This window comes from Podarcis gaigeae (assembly GCF_964106915.1).
Source record: "Podarcis gaigeae genome assembly, chromosome: 5".
Lineage (NCBI taxonomy): Eukaryota > Metazoa > Chordata > Lepidosauria > Squamata > Lacertidae > Podarcis > Podarcis gaigeae.
The window spans coordinates 87,193,393-87,214,957 of record NC_139681.1 but is presented as its reverse complement, the minus strand read 5'-3'; the positions used below and the strand labels follow the sequence as shown (position 1 = coordinate 87,214,957).

General features: G+C 46.0%; 1 protein-coding gene across 1 annotated transcript in view; it reads left to right on the top strand.

The window, feature by feature from the left end:
• SPATA16 (spermatogenesis associated 16) overlaps window positions 1-21,038 on the top strand; it is a 156,125-nt gene extending 135,087 nt beyond the window's left edge. The window contains exon 11 of the mRNA XM_083739594.1: window positions 20,719-21,038. Coding sequence (XP_083595720.1) covers window positions 20,719-20,841 — 123 coding nt within the window. The 3' untranslated portion in view covers window positions 20,842-21,038. The remainder of the gene's footprint in view (window positions 1-20,718) is intronic.
• The last annotated feature ends 527 nt before the right edge of the window (window positions 21,039-21,565 follow it).

The window sequence follows — 21,565 nt, the reverse complement described above, 5'->3', positions numbered from 1 at the left end:
TTTTTGAGTCATTCCGCAAGATGAATTTCCCTATGGGCTTGCTTCGCAAGACAAAACGTCTTGCGAGTTCTTGCGAGTTTGTTTCCTTTTTCTTAAAGCCGCTAAGCCGTTAATAGCCGCTAAGCCGCTAATAGCCGCTAAGCCGCTAATAGCCGTGCTTCGCAAGACGAAAAAACCGCAAGACAAAGAGACTTGCGGAATGGGTTACCATATTTTTCGCTCTATAAGACGCACCAGACCACAAGACGCACCTAGTTTTTGGAGGAGGAAAACAAGACAAAAAATATTCTGAATCTCAGAAGCCAGAACAGCAAGAGGGATCGCTACACAGTGAAGGCAGCAATCCCTCTTGCTGTTCTGGCTTCTGGGATAGCTGCGCAGCCTGCATTCGCACCATAAGACGCACACACATTTCCCCTTACTTTTTAGGAGGGAAAAGGTGAGTCTTATAGAGCAAAAAATACGGTATTTTCATCTTGCGAGGCACCACTGTATTTTGGCTCTTGAGACAGGAAAGGCCACGCGCCCCTCTCTCCTGTCGCAGCTGCAAAAGTAAAGTAACAACAAACTGAATAGCCAACAACTCACGGACCTTTCGTTGCAGCCATAATCAACAGGTTGGTGATTGCCACATTAGTTCAGCCTAATGGTAGAGCCGGCCCTAAATGGTTCGACTCCCGCGTGTACACACAGACGCAATGAGAGACAGACACATAGCAAGGCAGCAGACGGTTCTCTGTGGGACATGGTAGGAGGCATCCAAGCAGTTCATTTAGCGAACCAGCATTCTCCTAGCAGCTGAGCATCCAAAGTGGCTTTCCTTAACTGTTTGGTAGCGACAAAGCACTGCTGCATATAGGGAAGCATCAAGTCTGGAGCAGCATGCTGCAGCATTTCAACTCATTCATAGGCAGAGCCCAGGTTGTTACGCTAATCGTCCTGCTGTAGAGACTTGGCCCAGTTCGTTTCAAATGCTTTCACTTAACAGCCAGTAGTAAGGGTTTAGGGCAGAAGTTTTCAACCTTATGGAGTCCACGGCTCTCTTAACCAACCGCATTCTTTCTGTTGGCATACACCGAAGGAAACTGGGGCAATTGGCAGCCCCCCAGCTGGCTCCAGCCCACCGGCCGGTGTGCCAAGCGAGCCCCGGTCTTTGGTGCAGCATGAATCTGCGGCCCAGGCTTCAGAAGACTGAGCACGCTATCAGCAGAGCAAACGCTGCACAAACAGAAGTGGTGTGAGAGGCTGTGTGAGCATATATACAAGCAGGTTTATTCAGAGTAAAGGTAAAGGGACCCCTGACCATTAGGTCCAGTCATGACTGACTCTGGGGTTGCAGCGCTCATCTCACTTTATTGGCCGAGGGAGCCGGCGTACAGCTTCCGGGTCATGTGGCCAGCATGACTAAGCCACTTCTGGTGAACCAGAGCAGTGCACAGAAACACTGTTTACCTTGCCGCCAGAGCAGTACCTATTTATCTACTTGCAATTTGATGTGCTTTCGAACTGCTGGGTTGGCAGGAGCAGGGACAGAGCAACGGGAGCTCACCCCATGGCGGTGATTCGAACCGCCGACCTTCTGATCGGCAAGCCCTAGGCTCTGTGGTTTAACCCACGTCCCATTTATTCAGCGTAGATCAGGACAAAAAGGAAACATGTCTGATCTCCTTCGTGTCCAAAGCAAAACAGAAAGCTATACACAAACAGAAGTTCCCAGCATGCTGAGCTGGAGTGTAAACAGACACGTGACACACAACAATCATGCCTGTTCCTTAAGGTGGAACGGAACATCCCAACACTTTCTGCGGCACTCCTGTGGGGCTCAGGAGCCCAGTTATGTCACCCCTTGCTTGCAGAGCTGGCAGCCTCCGGCCCTTTTTCAAACACCCTACCTTGTGGAGTGTGTCCTCAACCTCCTCTCCTCTTCTCTCCCCTCTCCTTGGAAGTCCTCTGGGCAGCTGCTGCTGCCGTCACTGGTCTCTGAGCCCCCACCTCAAAGAGAGGTGCCTCCCAGAGGCGTCATTCACCTGTGGAGCTTATAGCCAGGGCTGTGGCAATAAGCAGCTGTGCAAGCCTTTGGGAGGCAGAGACACAAGAGGGCATCAGGGAAGGACAGAAGGAAAGAGGGACAGAGGCCAGTGTTGCCCGCAGCACCCCTGACCATCATTCAAGGCACTCCAGGATACCATGGCACACTGGTTGAAAACCACTGGTTTAGGGGGCCAGAAGAGATGTGATGTGGCAAAGATCCCGTTTGGAGGCTTTGTTTTTACATTTTTATTTTTTATTTTTAATGTATTTTTATTAAAGATTTTCTTAATTTACAAAAGTATGTGCAATATCTCTCTTATTTTTTTTCCCCGTGTAACATTTTTTTACAATCGGTTTCACATTGAAGTGGACAACTTCCTGATCAAAATTGCACCTCACTAAAGATGCTAAGAGACCCCCATGGGGGGGATGCAAGCTTGATACAGGTGCCTGTATTACTTTGGCTGAGTTCCTCCTAGCAGCTTGGGCAGGAATTTAGGCCACTCCCAGGTGATCTGTTTAGTGAGCATTCGTCCTGATTTGTTTGCACGAGGTTTACAGGGAGGTTAGATGGTATCGGATATTTACGGAGCGTTCATTCTGATTTGTTGCATCAAGTAAATGTTATCCCATGCTTCCCACTGCGTTTCTCCATCAATTTCCTTAATGCAAAAAGCCAATAGTGGCAGGGAGGGAAGTGGGTTTGGTGTGCAATAGCAGCAAATCGACTTTGATTCTATAAGCTTAATTTGCCAGTAGGGAATCGAAACCCATACAGAAATTGTAAGAGTCCAGAAGTGCTGTTAGACAGAAAAATGCTGAGAGCAAGATTCAACTAATGAGTCCCGCTAGTGGAAGCCACAGGGCTTTTTGTCCCCTCACCTTCAAGTCCTGTGTGCCCCCCAAACCCTCCCCAAATTGGCCAAGGGGGTGAAGGGAACCCCCAGAACAGCACACGGAGGGGGGAGATCGTTCCATCTGGCAACCTGAAATGTGCGCACTGACAGGATAGTCTCCTTAACACCACATCGAATTCCTCCCTGAGGTCCTCAGCTCCCCTCATCATCTTTATGGCTGCATCGCTGCAGGCCAGATGGGGACAATTATTCATCAACTGTTGCCGAGAAGAGAAGATTGGCGGAAGTCTCTTGAAATTCTTGTGTGAGGAAACAGTGGGGGGGTTGATATTGGAAAGCCGGGTGGCTCTGGCCCTGCCCATTGCTGGCATGTGGCCCCCATGAGATTACTGCCAAGGCAATGTGGCCCTCAGCAGGAACAAGGTTCACCAAGCCCACATTAAACCAAGAGACAAGATCTCTGGGATGCAGCCGGCTCTATATATTGAACTGTTCGTAATATACAGCAGGACGGTTCTATTATCCTAGTATATTGTGAGCCAGAGGAGCCGTCACCCTCTTGGCATTTAAATCGGAGCAGGGCTCGCAATTGCATAGTAAAGAAATATAGCCCAAAAAAAAAGCCAGGCAGTGTAATAGGGATGAGGCTGGCCCCCAACTTAATCATTCCTTGGTATGAAAAGAGCATGAGCCGTTTTTCTTCCCTGAACTGCCAGAGGGCATGCTAGAAACATCGTGAACATGGGCAGCCTTCTTTTCTTCATCGCTACGGAAGGCAGGTGTTGCGGCTTTCAGGGCTGGGGGAAGAAATTCAGGTCCGTCCGCATTTAAAGGTGAACCCAACCAATATGCCGAAACAATACACAAACCGGAACAAAACCTTCCTTTGAAACGTGCAGCTTTCGAAATTTTGCAAAACGGTTCTCTGAGCAAACAATGCGTACAAAACGGCATGTGGTAAAGTGTGCATACGAATGCATGTAATTTGAGAAAATAACATACAAAGAATGCATTAGGTTAGGGGAAATCGCTTGTATATATTTGTTAAAGCTGTGTACAAAAAAATAAATGCGTGTATGGAACTAGGAGAAATTTGAACTAAAAGGCCAAAGAGCTTTCATAATGGTTTGGGATGTGGGATATTACTATTACTATTATTATCATTAGCAAATAAAGGTAAAGGGACCCCTGACCATTAGGTCCAGTCGTGGCCGACTCTGGGGTTGCGGCACTCATCTTGCTTTACTGGCTGAGGGAGCCGGTGTACAGTTTCCGGGTCATGTGGCCAGCATGACTAAGCTGCTTCTGGTGAACCAGAGCAGTGCACGGAAATGCTGTTTACCTTCCTGCCGGAGTGGTACCTATTTATCTACTTGCACTTCAGGTCCTGCTTGCAGGTTTTCCACAGGCATCTGGTCAGCCACTAACAGAGAAGAATGCTGGACTACATGGGCCTTTGGACAGATCCAACAGGACTCATCTTCTGTTCTTATATGCAATTTAAAGGAAATAGCAACAAGAAAAAAAATGAGAATAAGCTCAACGCCCTTTCTCGAGCATAATAATAAATATGGGTAGTCAAGCTTCGGTCCAGTATATCTGAGGGAGCGTCTCCACCCCCATCGTTCTGCCCAGACACTGAGGTCCAGTGCCAAGGGCCTTCTGGCGGTTCCCTCACTGCAAGAAGTGAGGTTACAGGGAACCAGGCAGAGGGCCTCCCACCAGATGTCAAAGAGAAAAACAACTGTCAGACTTTTAGAAGACATCTGAAGGCAGCCCTGTTTAGGGAAGCTTTTAATGTTTGATGTATTACAGTATTTTAATATTTTGTCAGAAGCCGCCCAGAGTGGCTGGGGAAGCCCAGCCAGATGGGCAGGGTATAAATAATATTTTTAAAAAAAAAAAAAAAAGCCACCTGAAAAAATGGCTTCGCAAAAATTTGAAAGTTCGGAGTGGCAGGAATCTGCTATTGCACATAGCATAGAACGTTGTTAGCTGCAAATATTCATATTCACCATTGTGGCTTTTAGAAGATCTCCAAAGGGGCATGGTTTTTGATAGCAGAATAAAACTGATACAGCCTTCGCCAAGCTGGTGCCCTCCAGATATTTTGGACCACAATGCACAGCAGCCGCCTCATGGGAGCTGTAGTCCGAAACATTTGCATGGCCCAGGTTAGTGAGGCCTGTTGTAATCTATGCAGTGTCTGTAGATGTCACTGTAGCAATGGGAGCTTTTGTTTTTGTGTTTTTGCAGTTTAGCAAGGCATTCAGCTCCAGGGCCGGCCCTTCCATTAGGGGAGGAGGACGGCGGCAGCAGCCTCCAAGACACTCTCTTCTGCTAGAGATCAAAGCCATGTGTGCCTGGGAGGCTATCTTGCACCTCCTAAACTAGCCTCAGGTGCAAGAAGATCAAACCTATTCTTTCTTAAGGAAATCAGCCCTGGGTGCTCACTGGAAGGACAGATCCTGAAGCTGAGGCTCCAATACTTTGGCCACCTCATGAGAAGAGAAGACTCCCTGGAAAAGACCCTGATGTTGGGAAAGATGGAGGGCACAAGGAGAAGGGGACGACAGAGGATGAGATGGTTGGACAGTGTTCTCGAAGCTACCAACATGAGTTTGACCAAACTGTAGGAGGCATTGGAAGACAGGAGTGCCTGGCGTGCTCTGCTCCATGGGGTGACGAAGAGTCGGACACAACTCAATGACTAAACAACAACAGCTGTCCCAGGATGCAAGGTCTAACTGCCAGCCAATCAGCTCCTGAACTTGGGAAAGTGGGTTGCCATCTTTTCCTTTGCCTCCGGCAGCAAACCATCTTGAGCCAGCCCTGCTCTCCCCCTCTCCACCTCAGGACTACATTTCCCAGGTTTCTCTAGGAAAACAGAATGAGAGATCACTTTAAGTCTGTAGCATGGCTATGTCTTGGGTCCTTTTTTTTTTTTACTGGCAGAGCCTGCCAACCTTGCTATCCCCCCCCCGCCCCCTTTTAATCTACTAGCCAACCGTCTAGGCCCTTTGCGAGATGCCTGCAAGATCTAGCCTTGCCCTGAGCAATCTTTAAGCATTTCAGACATAAATGTTGCTTCCTATCTCAAGGCAGAGTTTGGAGCTTATTCCATCTAATATTGCTTCCCGCAGGTGGAGAGCATAGACGGGTGGAGAGATGTTCTGAATAAAAACATCCCCTCTAAAGTTTTTTTTTTTATTTTAAAAAATCCATCTTGCTGATTGAGGAGCAATTGCACAGTTCAGTGTCCTCAACTTAATCCACTTACCTTGTGAAAAGAGACTTCATTGCCGCCCGACAGCGTTTTCAATAAATGCAGAGAAAATATTTAACTGTTTGTAATTTCCCCCACATTATCGCAGACTAATATAATAGCATTTTTTTTTTTTTTTTGTCAAATGTGCACTGCTCCTTTCCTCTGTGGCTAAATGAACCATAGGCCATCTCCTTTTCTGTAGTCAATTTAGAATTAACATATAATGCCGAATAATTGACTTGTCGGCCATCCAGCCATTTACAAAGTGAATTATACCTTTCATCTTCTCCCAGTGCATGAGGATGAGAAGTGCTTTAAGGTTTCTTTGGTGTTGCGCAGGAAGCAGGAAGGTACAGGTGTGTGCCATCTCGGCAGAAAAGAAGGGGGGATATAAAATGGAATATAAATACCCTTCAGTCACAACCTTCTGATAAAACACATGCCTTCGGGATCTAGGAAACAAAAAGATTTCTTGGGAGCAAGTAACAAACAAAAGAAAGAAATCAACGCTTGCTTTTGAGGGCATTCCTTCTAGCTCCTTTTTTTTTTAATGATATTTATTACTTTTAAGAATTACAAAAAAGGAAAAGAAAAGAAGAGAAGAGAAGAGGGGGGGAAACAAAAGAGGAAAAAAAACAATACAATACAATACAAAACACAACCTAAACACATTAACCTAAACACATTAAACTAAACTAAACAAAACCCTATCCCCAACCATAACCCTAAATAAAACAAAACAAAAACAATTTAAAAACATACATCACACCCTTTCCATATTCTATCTTTCATTCCCTTGTTTCCTCGACCTCCTCACACCTCCCTTTTTGTATTCCCCTTCTATTAATTGTTTCAGCAAATCCTTTCCATCTTTCTCTATTTTCTATCATATTATAAATATCTTAACATATTTTTTAACCTTATTTTCCATTAAAACTAAAATACTTATATATGCTTAACTCCTTATAACATTTCTGCTAAGGCCATAAAATTCCATTCCACCATTTTTCTATCACTCATTAATTTTACAGCATTTCTATATATAAACTTTAAATTTTCCAATCTTCTTCCACCATCTCCTCTCCCTGGTTTAGGATTCTGCCAGTCCTTTCCGTCAAATCTATATAGTCCATCAACCTGGAGATCTTATGTCTGAGGCTCTTAACTCTTTTCCAGGTCCCTTCTAGCTACTTTCCATCCGTGGCCAGAGTGTTTTCTAAGCAGCCTTGACATCAGAAGCAGGGAACATCTGAAGCAAAAAAAAAAAACCAGTTGCCCAGCTTCAAAACCAGCTCTCCCAGTTTCACAATCAACCCAACTGCTTTGCACGTCCTCCCCTTGCAACAGGGTCCCCTCAGCTGAGAGAGGGTGTCTGCCCAAGGTAAAAGTTGGAAAGTAGTAGCTGGCAGTGAATAAGTCTTGGCTTCCAACGGCTTTGACTTGGTTCTCATAGCCCTGTGAGGTCAAGATGCATGACACATAATGTTCACATCTTCAGATAAGTAGGCAGGACGGAAACAACAGACAGCACATACCGTTAGTGGGCGAAGCTGATCTCATTGGGATTAGATTTTGCCCCTTGCTAGGCTTCTAGCCTTTATACGTAACCATCAAGCAAATCTTGTAAGGACACTGCAAATGCAAACAAGATTTCGTTCTTTCCACACAGAAGCCACAGTCAGCATCATTTTAAAAGGGCTGGGGTGTTGCGACCATTAAAAGGCGGCCATTTTAACCTTTAGAATTGCCCCGGTGATCTTTCTGTGACAGTCTCTAATGCCTGACCCATCTATTTGCGCCACGTACGGCTTCCCTCTCACATTCCTGGCACCGAGCGCTTCCCACGAGCCCTTCGAGATCAACCTCTGGCTTCGAAAAATGACAATGTCTGCAGTGCAGTTACGAGCTGCCAGTGCTAAAAAATCTGAGGCGCTCGGGAAAATTTATGGACGGCATAAAATGAATTGGATTTAATATCAAATTAAATAGCACAAGGAGTAAACTGCACCGAGCCTATTATCTGTTTACATATTTCATTCCATAAAAAAACCTCACTTTTTATTTCTTGTTGAAGCTGCCACGGCACTTAGGACCTGGCACCCAGCAGATGTTTTGTGGGAAAGGGACGCCCTCGCTGCCGAAGGTGGGCCTTGCCTGCCAAAAAGTACCTGAGGCCTCATCCAGGAATAACCATCTGTTCCTCTGGGCTGACAGAAAGCCAAGTTAGGCATTTGACTTTGGCCGCTAGCCTGTGAGCTGGGGTTGCTTATTTGACCACCAAGGCCTGGCCTTATATGAGATTTTACACAGAGAGAGAGAGAGTTCATTTACAGTGGTACCTCGGGATGCGAACAGGATCCGTTCCGGAGCCCCGTTCGCATCCTGAACAGAACGTAAGACGCAACTGCGTGTCTGCGCATGCCGCGTTTTGTCGCTTCCGCGCGTGCATAGGATGTCATTTTGACCGTCTGCACATGCGCGAGCAGTGAAACCCAAAAGTAACGCGCTCCGTTAATTCTGGGTTGCCGCAGAGTGCAACCCGAAAATACTTATCCTGAAGCGTATTTATCCCGAGGTATGACTGTACTTACAAAATCCAAGCATCAATCAGCAGTTGTGAGTTCTCAAATGAAAAACTTTCCAAGGAAAACCAGAGCTATTAATAAACCCATCTTTCCTCCAAGAGTCTCGATGAAGCATACACATCTTCTCCCAGCACCCCCGTTTTATTTTCACGGCAACCCTATGAAGTAGGCTTGACTGAGAGGCAGTGACTGGCCCCAGGTCACTCAATGAGGTTCATAGCCAGGTAGGAAAATGATCCTGAGTCTCCCTAGATCATAGTGTCATAGCATTGCAGAGTTGGAAGGGACCACAAGGGTCAGTGGCATCGCAACAGGGGGGCAGTGCGCCCCGGGTGCCATGTCTGGGGGCTGACAAGAAGCCACCCCGTGGGGGCTCGTGGGGGCGTGAGCAGCCATTGCACCACCACAGCCACATGTGGAGGATCCTCCGTTTGCGGCTGCAGCTTCGAGCAGATGATCCAGGTGCCGGTGGAAAACTGCTTTGTACAGTCACACACATGCGCTGTAAGTAATGATGCCGCACATGCGCTGTACATAGCGGTTTGCCACCGGCGCCGCTCGAGCGCTGTACGGACAATGGTGGGATCCGTTGCCGCTACAGCCACATGTAAAGGATCTTCTCTTCGCCACTGTAGCAGCAACGGACTGCTATGTACAGCGCATGCGCAGCATCGCTATGTACAGCGCATGCATCATACGTAGCGATGCCGCACATGCGCCCTACATAGCGAAGCCCCACCCCGGGTGTCACGCGCCTTCGTTCACCCCTAATAAGGGTCATCTGGTCCAACCCACTGCAGTGCAGGAATCTCTTGCCCAACGTAGAGCTCAAACCCATGAACCTGAGATTAAGGCTGGATCTGGACACATCAAAGAAGCGTATCAGTTAAACGCATTGCAAACTTTGTATGAGAAATCAGGTTGGCAAAAACAGAACTCCACAGCGCCATCTGGTGTCACAGTGTTAGAATGCATAAACAATGCATATAAAGCAGGGTTTTTCCTTTGCCAGTGTAGCTGAGCCCTAAAAGTGTCTCATGCTCTTCCAACTGAGCTATCCCAGCAGTCCTCATATGGGGCACCCAAAGTAGCTCACAAACCTGACTTTCAAAAATAACAACAACATACTTTTTAAACAAAACAGATAAATTGCTAAAAGCAGCAGCTGCAACGAAACAGCAAAAAAAGCAACAGCAACAGCAACAAAAGCACATCAACAGAAAAGCACATGCCTTCGTTCAGCGTTTTATTTACCTTTCTGGGGGCCAGAAGGCAAATGGTTATATGAGCCTCTTGAAGGTGCCACCATTAAGAAGGTTCCGTCTCAGGTGCTCCTCAAACACACCTCGGAGGGCAGCAGGACACAAAGAGGCATCTCTGCTGGTGAAAGACTCTTCCTCTGAGCTGCTCCTCCAATAATTTAAAGCCAGGAAACACTTTCATCTGAAACAGCCCAATTCTGGTGACAGCAGCCCTGGCAGCTTCAATGAAGACTTGCTCTTTGATATCCCCCCGGTTGCCACCTGCCAACTGCATCGCTTCAACCTGACATCCAGGTCTCGCACTTTAAATGCTTTTCAACAAAGCAAACAAAAAAAGGAGCCAGCATTTCCCAAGGAGATGCACCGTCGTGCCTCCCCCCCCCCCCCCCGCTTTGTTTTTTTTAGAAAAAGCAGATGAACTGGCAACTTGAAAATGGCAAAGAGAGGGAAAGGGCTGATGTTCTCTCCCGCCCCGAGTTTGCTTTTTAGAATGAAAGTGCAGGCAGAAAGCCATCAGATAGCACTGTAGGATGCTATAAGCACCTAACATTTTTTTTTGGGGGGGGGATAGTATTTTCCACCCAATGTCTTGTCAAGAGGTAGAGTTTGGGGTGTGTTTGCTTTCTCCCCATCCTGTTCACGCGGTGATTTGGTGCCTGCACGGACCGGCGACACACAGTTTAATTATACAGCTTGATTGGCTTCAGTGCTACAGCAGGAACATCATCAGCCGGTTGTGGTGACATAACAATCAATTACGCAGTCAACAGTTCCTCCCACCCTTCGCACAGCACAACAGAAGATGATGGTTCTGAAGTCTGCTCCTGACAGATGAGACAGAACTAGAATAAATCAGGGATGAACACAGGATTCAGTTTGGGCCGTGATGGATACAGCCCACCTGTATTTGAGGTGCCCCGTTTGTCTCAGGGTTCATCTGAGTCCACTTACATTGTTCCGACCTACTGGGTCATCGAAAGCTGGCTCTTTCTTTTTATTTATTCTTTTGACAGAAGCGACTAAAATCTGCAGAAATGGCTAGCCCTCCAAAGTGGGTAATGCCTTCCTGCACACCTTTCCAAGTTCAATGATGATGATGATTTTTTAAAGAGAAACATATATAACTTTTCTATTTTGGGACAGAATTTGCAAGCCAGGTCAGCTTGCAAATTTGCAAGCCAGGTGGAATTTGCAAGCCAGGTCAGCTGGTCTGTGAGCATAAATCTCATCAAATTTGAGATAAATAGCTTTAGCTGGTTTCCTGCAAGGGCAGCCGTTACTATAACAGAGTGGGTAAAAATGGAATAACTAAGGGTTTATCCACACTTAGGTTTCACCCCGATATTTCTGAGCACAGGTCCACACTTCCAAGTTCCATGTTCCAACACTCTTTTGTTTTTTTGGCCCCAGAGTTTTTTCCGCAAAGACTTGTTCTTTAAAGCTGAAGCACAACAAACGGCATTTTGGGTTTGCCATGAGTTGCTGTTTGCTCCGAATCAGCTTGAAGAGTGGGGTTGTTGTTGTTTGGCAAGGGAAGTTCCAGAGCAAAAAGAAAAAGAGTGCTGAGACACAGTGCTTTAAGGTGAAGACCTTGCCTGGACAGCATGTTTGCCCTTTGTGTTTTGTTGGTGATGTTTACGTATAAGGGGTTTATGCCTGCAGAGGAAAGGGAAGATAAAGTGTTAGGTGTGCTGGTTAATTTTGGGCGTGTTTTTCCTGCACCTGCAACTGGTTAAGCATGTAAGAGCAAGTCAGGAAGTGTGAAGCAATTTTGCTCATGGCCAGAGCCTGGTCTATGTGTTGGAAGGCTGCAAGGAGACTCTGTGCTGCTGAAAGGACCATACAGTCAGGTTAAGTATTAATTGGTTCCGGAAGTCTGTACTTAACCTGAAGCATTCTTAACCTGAAGCGGCTTTCCCATTGAAAGTAATGGATAGTGGATTGATCTGTTCCAGATGATAAAAAACACCCCCTAAAACAGCAATTTAACACGAATCTTACTGTTTCATGAGACCATTGATCCATAAAATGAAGGCAATAATCAATGTACTGTACTATAAAATAAATAACACAGTATTTTAGATGAAAAAAAATTATTTCCAAACTCACTGTTTGGAGGGGCTCAGGGTCCTCTTCCACAATCACAATCAGCTCGGCTGCCTGCATTCGTGGAGGCCTCAGAGAGCTAATGTGGGTGGAGCCCAGTTGCAGAGCCTCTGCAGGCACCGTGAATGCCGAGGCTTGGCTACCGACATCCACATAGCCGCTCTAGGCCCTGCAGATGCCGGGGCTCAGCTCCCGGCATTCGCGGAGCCGCTCTAGGCACTGCGGATGTGGGGGCTTGGTTCCCGGCATTCGCGGAAGCCTCAGAGAGCTCCGTAGGCCCCGCCGATGTCCGGGTTTGCCTCCAGGCAGTGGTGAGGCCTCCGAGAGCTTGGACAACTTACTTCTGGGTTACAATCGTTTGTAACCCAAAAAAACATAAGTTGAAGCGTTCGTAACCTGAGGTACCACTGTATATTACAACTGCATGTAACCTATAAGCTGTGGAACTGCTTTATACTGTCAGCAAAGGCACTGACCCTACGTAGAACTGTCTGGTGCTTTTCTGTTCCATTGGCACACTCTGCTGGCATGCTGAATGGGCATTCTGCACATACTCCCCTAAAAAAAAACAGATTACAGCAGCAACCTGATGTGTAGCACTAGCAGTGGGATAACCCAGTTAATCATTTGGGCGCAGAATTCCAGCTTTCTCTGACCTTTATCCAAAGGGCTAAGTTGTTTGTTATGTACTGAAGTTCTCACCTTGGGCCAGCAGGGGGATACTGTAGTTAGTTTTCATTCAGGTCCGCATATGCAAATAAGGAATTGAAAGTGGCGTTCAGTGATTGGATATGTACAGAAAGTTGTTACTGTTGCTTTGTAGTTGAGCTCTATATAAGCAAGTTGGCTGAACCCTTCAGCCAGTTCTGTTGTAGCCTGTGAATAAACAAGAGCTGTTTGAAGAATCGCTGTGTCGTCTGATATGTTCACCCACAACTTAACATTGTTTATATCCCCTCTTGTTTCCCTCTTATCGAAGGAAGCAAGCTGAGACATGACTCAGCAACAAAACACCCAACTGATGCTTCACACGTTCCGCCTATAGGTACCAAAGTGGGTTCACATGACAAGCAGTCGACACCAATAATGTTCTTCCCATACAATGAGAATCCTAAAGCAAAAGATGTGGCGGGACGTGGAAGGGGCAGCCTAAGTGTGAAGCATCATGATGCCATTGCTTCAGGCAGCAGATTGCAGATGGAGCAATGTTATCTTGCTTCCAGATCCAGCCTTCATCATAAAACTGCAAAGCTGTCTGTTTAGGCTGCAGGCTACCGAGGGAGATAGTTCATTCTTGACTTCATTCCCTGTCTCTGTGCTTCAGTTTAAAAACACTGTCCAGAGCAGGAGTAGGGGGTCACTGCTGGTTCAACTGAGACCAAGTAGTACTCAAAATGGCAAGCGCAAGCTGTTGAACTGGAACTCGGCACATCTTATTTATTTTATTTAGAGAGATTTAAAGGTAAAGGGACCCCTGACCATTAGGTCCAGTCGTGACCGACTCTGGGGTTGCAACTCTCATCTCGCTTTATTGGCCAAGGGAGCCGGCGTACAGCTTGTGGCCAGCGTGACTAAGCCGCTTCTGGTGAACCAGAGCAGTGCACGGAAACGCCGTTTACCTTCCCGCCAGAGTGGTACCTATTTATCTACTTGCCCTTTGATGTCCTTTCGAACTGCTAGGTTGGCAGGAGCAGGGACCGAGCAACGGGAGCTCACCCCGTCGTGGGGATTTGAACCTCCAACCTTCTGATCGGCAAGTCCTAGGCTCTGTGGTTTAACCCTCAGCCCCACCCGCGTCCCTTAGAGAGATTTACGCACCGCTTAATCAAAGGGCCCTCGAAGCAGTGCACATGATAAAACTGGGGATAAAACACAGCTAAAATCTACAAAGCTGGGTTTTTTTTATAAAAGTATGCATAGAATAACCATTGTTAAATCACAAATAAAATCAGCAAAACTTTTAAAATGAATATAGGAACTAAATTATGTGTCTGGGTTGTTGGCATCCATCTGTCTCGAGAGACAATGGAGTGTGCCTCTGGGGGTGTAGTCAAACCACTGCATTCGCAGCACTGATGTGACCTCCCTGAGGCACAGGACAGTATGGAGCCCCAGATGGCAAGACTGATGTGGTCCAAAGGAAAGCAGAGCAATACGTTTGCCACCAGCCTGGTTGCAGGAAATGCCAGAAGGAAAAGTTGCATAGAAAGCGCCATCCAGTCGTCTTAGGGACTCCACTCTGGATTTGTGTAGGGTTTACTCCTTTTTTTTTAATAATCATTATTAATTTAAATTACACATTTATACAAAGAATTTACAAAGAATTTACAATCTCATACTATAAAAAGAAAATTAAAGAAAAAACCATTAAGAAAAGAAGAAAATACAGAAAAAAGAAAGAAGAAAAAGCAAATTTATGTACATAAAAAAACTTAATCTTCCTAATTAATACTTAAACACTTAAATAAAAAAGACTTCTGACAAAATGAGTCTTCCAATCATTCTCATTGTACTGTTTATACTGTCCTTTTTTTCGCACAATTTTATACTCTTTAAGATTGTTCCCATCTACTCCACAAACGGTATTTGTTGTGTTTACAAGTACCACTCAAATTCTGCTAATATGGTGTGACTGGTACAATATGATCTTATATAATCCTTAAATATTCTCCATTCTCCAAATATTTTCTGGTTTAATACTCCTCTAACTCTTCCCGTCAGTTTTGCTAGTTGTAAATATTCTAACATGAGTATCTGCCAATCTGTAATTGTTGGTATTGTTTTGTTTACTCCTCAACCTTTTCTTCTCCCAAAGATACCCCACAAGGCAGCAGAGATTTGGGATCAGAGTTTTCCTTCTCCTAGATATGCTACCTTCCCATCTGGGTAGGCTTGTGGAAACAATAACTCCTCAGCTAGCAGCAATCATCCTTAGCTAGCAAGATCGATGGTCAGGGATGAAGGGAATTGTAAGCAGCTGGAGACCCAAGTTTGGTCTGGGTGTAATAATAATAATAATAATAATAATAATAATAATAATAATAATTTATTATTTATACCCCACCCATCTGGCTGGTTTTCCCCAGCCACTCTGGGCGGCTTCCAACAGAATATTAAAATACAATAATCTATTAAACGTTAAAAGCTTCCCTAAACAGGGCTGCCTTCAGATATCTTCTAAAAGTCTGGAGGACAGTGGTACTTTGGGTTACAGTTGCTTCAGGTTACATACGCTTCAGGTTACAGACTCCGCTAACCCAGAAATAGTACCTTGGGTTAAGAACTTTGCTTCAGGATGAGAACAGAAATCGTGCTCCGGCGGCAGCGGGAGGCCCCATTAGCTAAAGTGGTGCTTCAGGTTAAGAACAGTTTCAGGTTAAGAACAGACCTCCAGAACGAATTACATACTTAACCCGAGGTACCACTGAAGTTGTTCTTCTCTTTGACATCTGGTGGGAGGGCGTTCCACAGGGCAGGTGCCACTACCGAGAAGGCCCTCTGCTTGGTTCCCTGTAACCTGGCTTCTTGTACTACAAAGCACAGCGTGGACAAAGCCCCCAACCACTTTTAATTGGCCCAGCGGCAACGTTGCATCTTGGGCCTGTTGCCTCAAGTCTCCTGGGTGCCTAGAAATGTGCCTGCCTCCAGGGAACATCTTAAGCAAACAGGCTGGTTGAGATGGGCAAAAGCGGTCCTTCAGATACTGGAGTATGATGGAACACCCAAACCTCTGGGAAACGCTGGTGATGATGGAGTTGTTTAAGCCATGCTAGTTTGACAAGGCAGACAGGGCTACATGAAAGCTGTATGTGTATGTGTGCGCAAGTCCTATCCTTATACATAACAGTAAACGGTATTAAAATTGATTCATATATTCAGCCAGTCTGTTGTGACCACACAAAGCGCAGGAGGGAATCCACGCTCCACCAGGTTGATGTCAGAGTGATATATTAATTTTACCTTTTTAAAAAAGAAAAGGAGCCGAACAATGGGCTTTGCAGTAGGAATTCTGTGCCCATGCATCTCAGAAATGAGGCGATGGGGTAGCTTGGCGTACAATTAATAGCAGACTCCAAGCTATCTTGTACTCACTCTATTGGGCGATTTGCATTTCTGAGAAAGTGGAGCTGCCTATGAATAAACATGAATGACGACGATTTGCAACTATGTGAGTGTGAGCGTGTATGTGTGGCATTCATATAAGACACCTGGTTGAAGTCCACATCTGTGTATATAGAGATGCTCTTTTAAATTGTTTTAAAAGCTGTTCATGATGCACGAGGGTTCGGGGAAGGATATGCATTTCAACATGCCACTTATTAATATAATTATTGGTTTGATCTCGATGAAGATGTATGGCGTCTGCAAAAATTATCATTTCGCGTCCTTCTTTTCCTATTTTTTCCTTTTCCTTTTTCTTAAACCGAGCCCTCTGGTGAATGATATATCTCAGGAAAATGTATTTATTCAGAACTTCATTCTGATTTAATAGAAAAATGGTTCTTGCCATGGCAATGTGGAATGCACATTTTTCTCCCCGCGCTGACTTTCAGCCGGAAGCGCTGGCTTCTTTTCTGTCGGCATTCTCTTTCTTATCAGGAAAACTTGCTCAAGATTAATTTTCCCAGCTTGCCTTCCTTTTAAACTGGCTGTTTTTCAATGCCAGTTAAAAGACAGCGTTTTGATAAATTCCCCATTGCTATGGCGCACAAGCTGAATGAAGGCGCCTGCATCAGTCTATCCCACATGAGGAAAACAACAGAAGGCACATAAAGGATCCCTACGTATGCCTGCATGTAAGCATTATGTGTGAACTTTCTCAGATGAGGCAGGCTATCCCAATTTTCTTAAGAAGGGAACAGAGGTGGGCAAAAGACAACATTTCACACATAATGCCCCCAGTCTAAAGATACTTGTGGCATGGACCAATGGTACCAAATAGTATGGGAAACAGCCCTACTTGAAAAATTAACCAATAAACTGAAACTGACATGGGGACAAACAGAAGAAGACGCCTTTTGGCTCTTCTTTATGGCTCCCCTTTATCACATACACAGCCCAACAAGACAATGACAATAATCCACCAACAGCATACAAATCAATATGGCTAACTTGATCCAAAACACCCACCCACCCCACTGACACACGAAAACAAAGATCACCACAGCCAACCACAAACGAACAACCACACCCTAGGCTAACCCCAACCTCTCTCACCACCAAAGGAACACAAACGAACAGTACAAGCAACGCTGACACCAAACCCTACATACATTTAAGCATAATAGAAACATCGCCACCCGACCCCACCCCCACCCATCTCCCCCCCCCCTCCACCCCTTCTTTTTTCTCCACCTAATGTCGCAACAAATGAAACGGATTTGTAAAAATGTTACATGGAAAAAATACGAGAGGCATTACACATACTTCTGTAAAACAAGAAAATCTTTAATAAAAAAAATGAAGGGGAAAAAAAGACACTTGTGGCGAGATCCTGCCTTTTAAACCATGCAAGAACTGCACGCACGAGCCAATGCAAACAGACCGCCTAGGGTTTTAAAAATAAAGTTGGGTTTATAGTTAGCAGAAGATGGAGGTACCCAGTCTCACCACCCGTTCTGTCTCCCCCCACCCATCCTGTGACATTAACTAGCACTGAAAGTTTACCTGCATTTACATGGATGGCGTTGGGATTCTAAACCTACATGGTAGAAGCTAGTTTCTCACGGATACATCATGCAGGAGACAGAGAGCTTGAGCTTGGGAATTTTGGGGCTTGGGAATTGTTATGTACTGAGTTGAATAGGATCCAAACTGCAGCAGTCTGATTGGTCCTAGAACAATAGGATTCAGAATGCAGCAGTCTGGTTGGTCCTAGAACAATGCAGCAGTATGATTGGTTGGCAGGAACCACCCAATCATGCTCCAGATAGAAGTGAATCCACAACCTGATTGGCTTACAGTAGAATTCCGGAATTAGCCAATCATGTGCAGCCCATTGTGTAAATAATGTATATAAAGCAGATACTTTGAGGGGACATTCATTCATTCTTCCTCACCACTATGAGCTGAATAAAGAGCATGAAATCACTTTGCGACTCTTAGTATATTTCAGGAATTTTTGGGCTCAAGCTTGGGCTTGAGCTTGGGACTTTTTCTGGAAAACACAAAATGTATTTTCCCCTGTCTTACCTGTTGGTCACAATCCTGCCCTCTGCTGCCTAGAGGCAGGCAAGGTTGCTTACACCCAATAGTCCAAGCCAGCCCTATTTTTTTCCCCAGACCGGTGCCCTCCAGATGTTAATAATAATAATAATAATAATAATAATAATAATAATAATAATAATAATTTATACCCTGCCCTCCCCGGCCTGAGCCAGGCTCAGAGCAGCTAAAACCAGTAAAAATTGCAGTAAAAACATAATGGGGGGCGGGGACAATTTAAAATACAGGTTAAAATGCAATTTAAAATGCAGTCTCATTTTAAAAGTAGCCCATTGATCAAAACTATAAGGGGAGGGAAACATAAGGGTCAGACTGAGTCCAAACCAAAGGCCAGGCGGAACAGCTCTGTCTTGCAGGCCCTGCGGAAAGATGTCAAGTCCTGCAGGGCCCTAGTCTCTTGTGACAGAGCGTTACACCAAGTCAGGGCCAGTACTGAAAAGGCCCTGGCCCTAGTTGAGACCAATCTAACCACCTTGTGACTTGGGACCTCCAAAATGTTGTCATTTGTGGACCTTAAGGTCCTCCGCGGGGCATACCAGGAGAGGCGGTCCCGTAGGTACGTGGGTTCTAGGCCGCACAGGGCTTTAAAGGTCAAAAGGTAAAGGGATCCCTGACCATTAGGTCCAGTCGTAGCCGACTCTGGCGTTGGGGCGCTCATCTCGCTTTATTGGCCGAGGGAGCCGGCATACAGCTTCCGGGTCATGTGGCCAGCATGACTAAGCCGCTTCTGGCGAACCAGAGCAGAGCACGGAAACGCCATTTATCTTCCCGCCGGAGCGGTACCTATTTATCTACTTGCACTTTGACATGCTTTTGAAATGCTAGGTTGGCAGGAGCAGGGACCGAGCAATGGGAGCTCACCCCGCCACAGGGATTCGAACTGCTGACCTTCTGATCGGCAAGTCCTAGACTCTGTAGTTTAACCCACAGTGCCACCTGTGTCCCTTTTAAAGGTCAAAACCAGCACCTTAAACCTGACCCTGTACTCCACTGGAAGCCAGTACACTTGGTAAAGCACTGGATGAATGTGATCCCGCAGCAAGGACCCCGTAAGGAGCCTCGCCGCGGCATTCTGCACCCACTGGAGTTTCTGGGTCAGCTTCAAGGGCAAACCCGTGTAGAACGAGTTACAATAATCAAGCCTGGAGGTGGCCGTTGAATGGATAACAGTGGCCAGATCAGGGTGATCAGTTTTGGACTACGAAACCAGCTGGAGCTAACATGGCCAATGGTCAGGAATAATGGGAGACATAATCCAGAAGGGCACCATTTTAGGGAAGGTTGGTCTAAAGGCATGTCTGCTGTACAGATTTAAACTGATTCCTAGCATGCCTGTTCATAGCTGTCAAGTGTCCCTTATTTGGTGGGACAGTCCCTTATCCCAGCGCCACGTCCCGCTGCTGTCCCTTATTGATGAGGCTTCGTTTGGCTGCTGGCTGGGCTTTCTGTCTTTGGCTCGGAAGGGCGCAGAAGTTGAATATACCTGTGCCCAGAAAATCCCTTATTTTGGCTGCTGATCCCTTATTTCCGAGGCTGCTGGTCCCCTATTTTCAAATCTGTAAGTTGACAGCTATGTGCCTGTTGCTCATGGCCTCCTATGAAAAACACTTGGGAAATGTTGTTCTGCAACAGGACTAGGGATCTTTCCCTGTGAATTCGCTGTCTCCATCACACCATGGTTGCAAGTCCCAAGAATATTTGGAGAAAGCCAATACAGATTATTTCAATCTTGTTTAAATTTGTAATACGGAAGCTGTTGAACATATTCTCTGAACAATACTTCCTATGATTTATTAAACCAGTTTCGATATAATTTTAATGTGTGTTTTAGACGAATCTTCTGGCTTGGATTTATTTTGGGGTCTCTTGTTAAGTTATTCAGTCCAGAAAGCTAGGTCAGTATAGTTGTCCAGAGGCAATGCCACATCCTACAAAATAGGAAGAAATTCACATAGCCCATCATTTCCAGCCTGGGACCCAAAGCAGTTTAGGTGAACACGACACTCCTTTTGCAGATGTGAATGCAAGGAGTTTTGTCATCTGTCTTGACACAGGGGTGCAGTCTCCAAGGACAAGTCCCACAGATAAAGTTTCCAAAGAAAAGTCGCATGTACTATTTTCTGTTGTTTGGGCTCACTCTTGTTTTTGCTAAATTAGGCTCCGCAGCTCAGGCGCCACTGCCTATCTGTAAAATGGAAATAGCAGAGACCTAGCTCACAGGATGTGCGTGAAATATGCCTTTCAAGCTGGAATTTTACATCTAAATAATAATGCCATCATTTCTGACGGGAAAGTAATCCATTTAACAAAGAAATGTTGTGTATCTGCAAGCAGGCGGATGCTGCATTGTTTGACAGTCCATATCCTTTTATGTTTGCCTACAGGTTGGAATAATAGAAGACTTCTTATACCAATTAGAAGATAGTTTCTTAAAGACCAAAAAACTCAGAACAGCTAGGCGGCAGAAAATGAAAATGAAGAGGCTTCAAAGCAAACAGGCATGCTAGGCCTACTGGGGGAAGAGGCCCCCATCCTGCACCAGAGATGGCAAGAGAGGACATTAATATAGCAGGAGTCTGACAGCTGGGACAACAAAGGCCGGCCTTCAAATTAATGAGGTGTCCTCTCCGTAAGGCTCATCTTTTAGCAACAAGCTCCTGCACTTCATTAGTCTCATCTGACAGGAATAAAAACGTTCATGGGATGCTTGACTGGATTCTTATGCAGAATGGGCTTGTTTATCCAAACCTGGTGGGGAATTTGGATCGCTGCAACATCCCCTTGCGTTAGGCATATAACGCAACCAGCCAGGTCTTGCGAGAGGTCCAGAGTTAAGCAAAGCACGGGAACGTAAGGAGGGGCTTTCCATGTGCGAGGTTTTGGGGGACGGACGCAGCTCAGTGGTAGAGCGACTGCTGTCCATTCCAAAGGTCCCAGGTTTTATACCTGGCATCTTCCAGCAGGGTTGGGAGACAGTGGAGGAGCCTATGCCCCGCACTGCCCAGGCCAGGCACACTCCCGAGGGGGGAGGGACACGGAGGGTGCCCTCCCAGGTGCGGGATAGCCACTCGGATGCACGGAGCAGAGCGCACGCCCTGCAGCCGGGGGCAGAGCAAGCCGCCCATGGCAGACATTTGGCACGCCGCACGCCCGTGACTCCCAAGCCTCCCTCCAGCTGTCAAAACGAAGGGCAAAGGGTTTGCTGGTCCCGTGGGTTACCCGAGAGGCGAG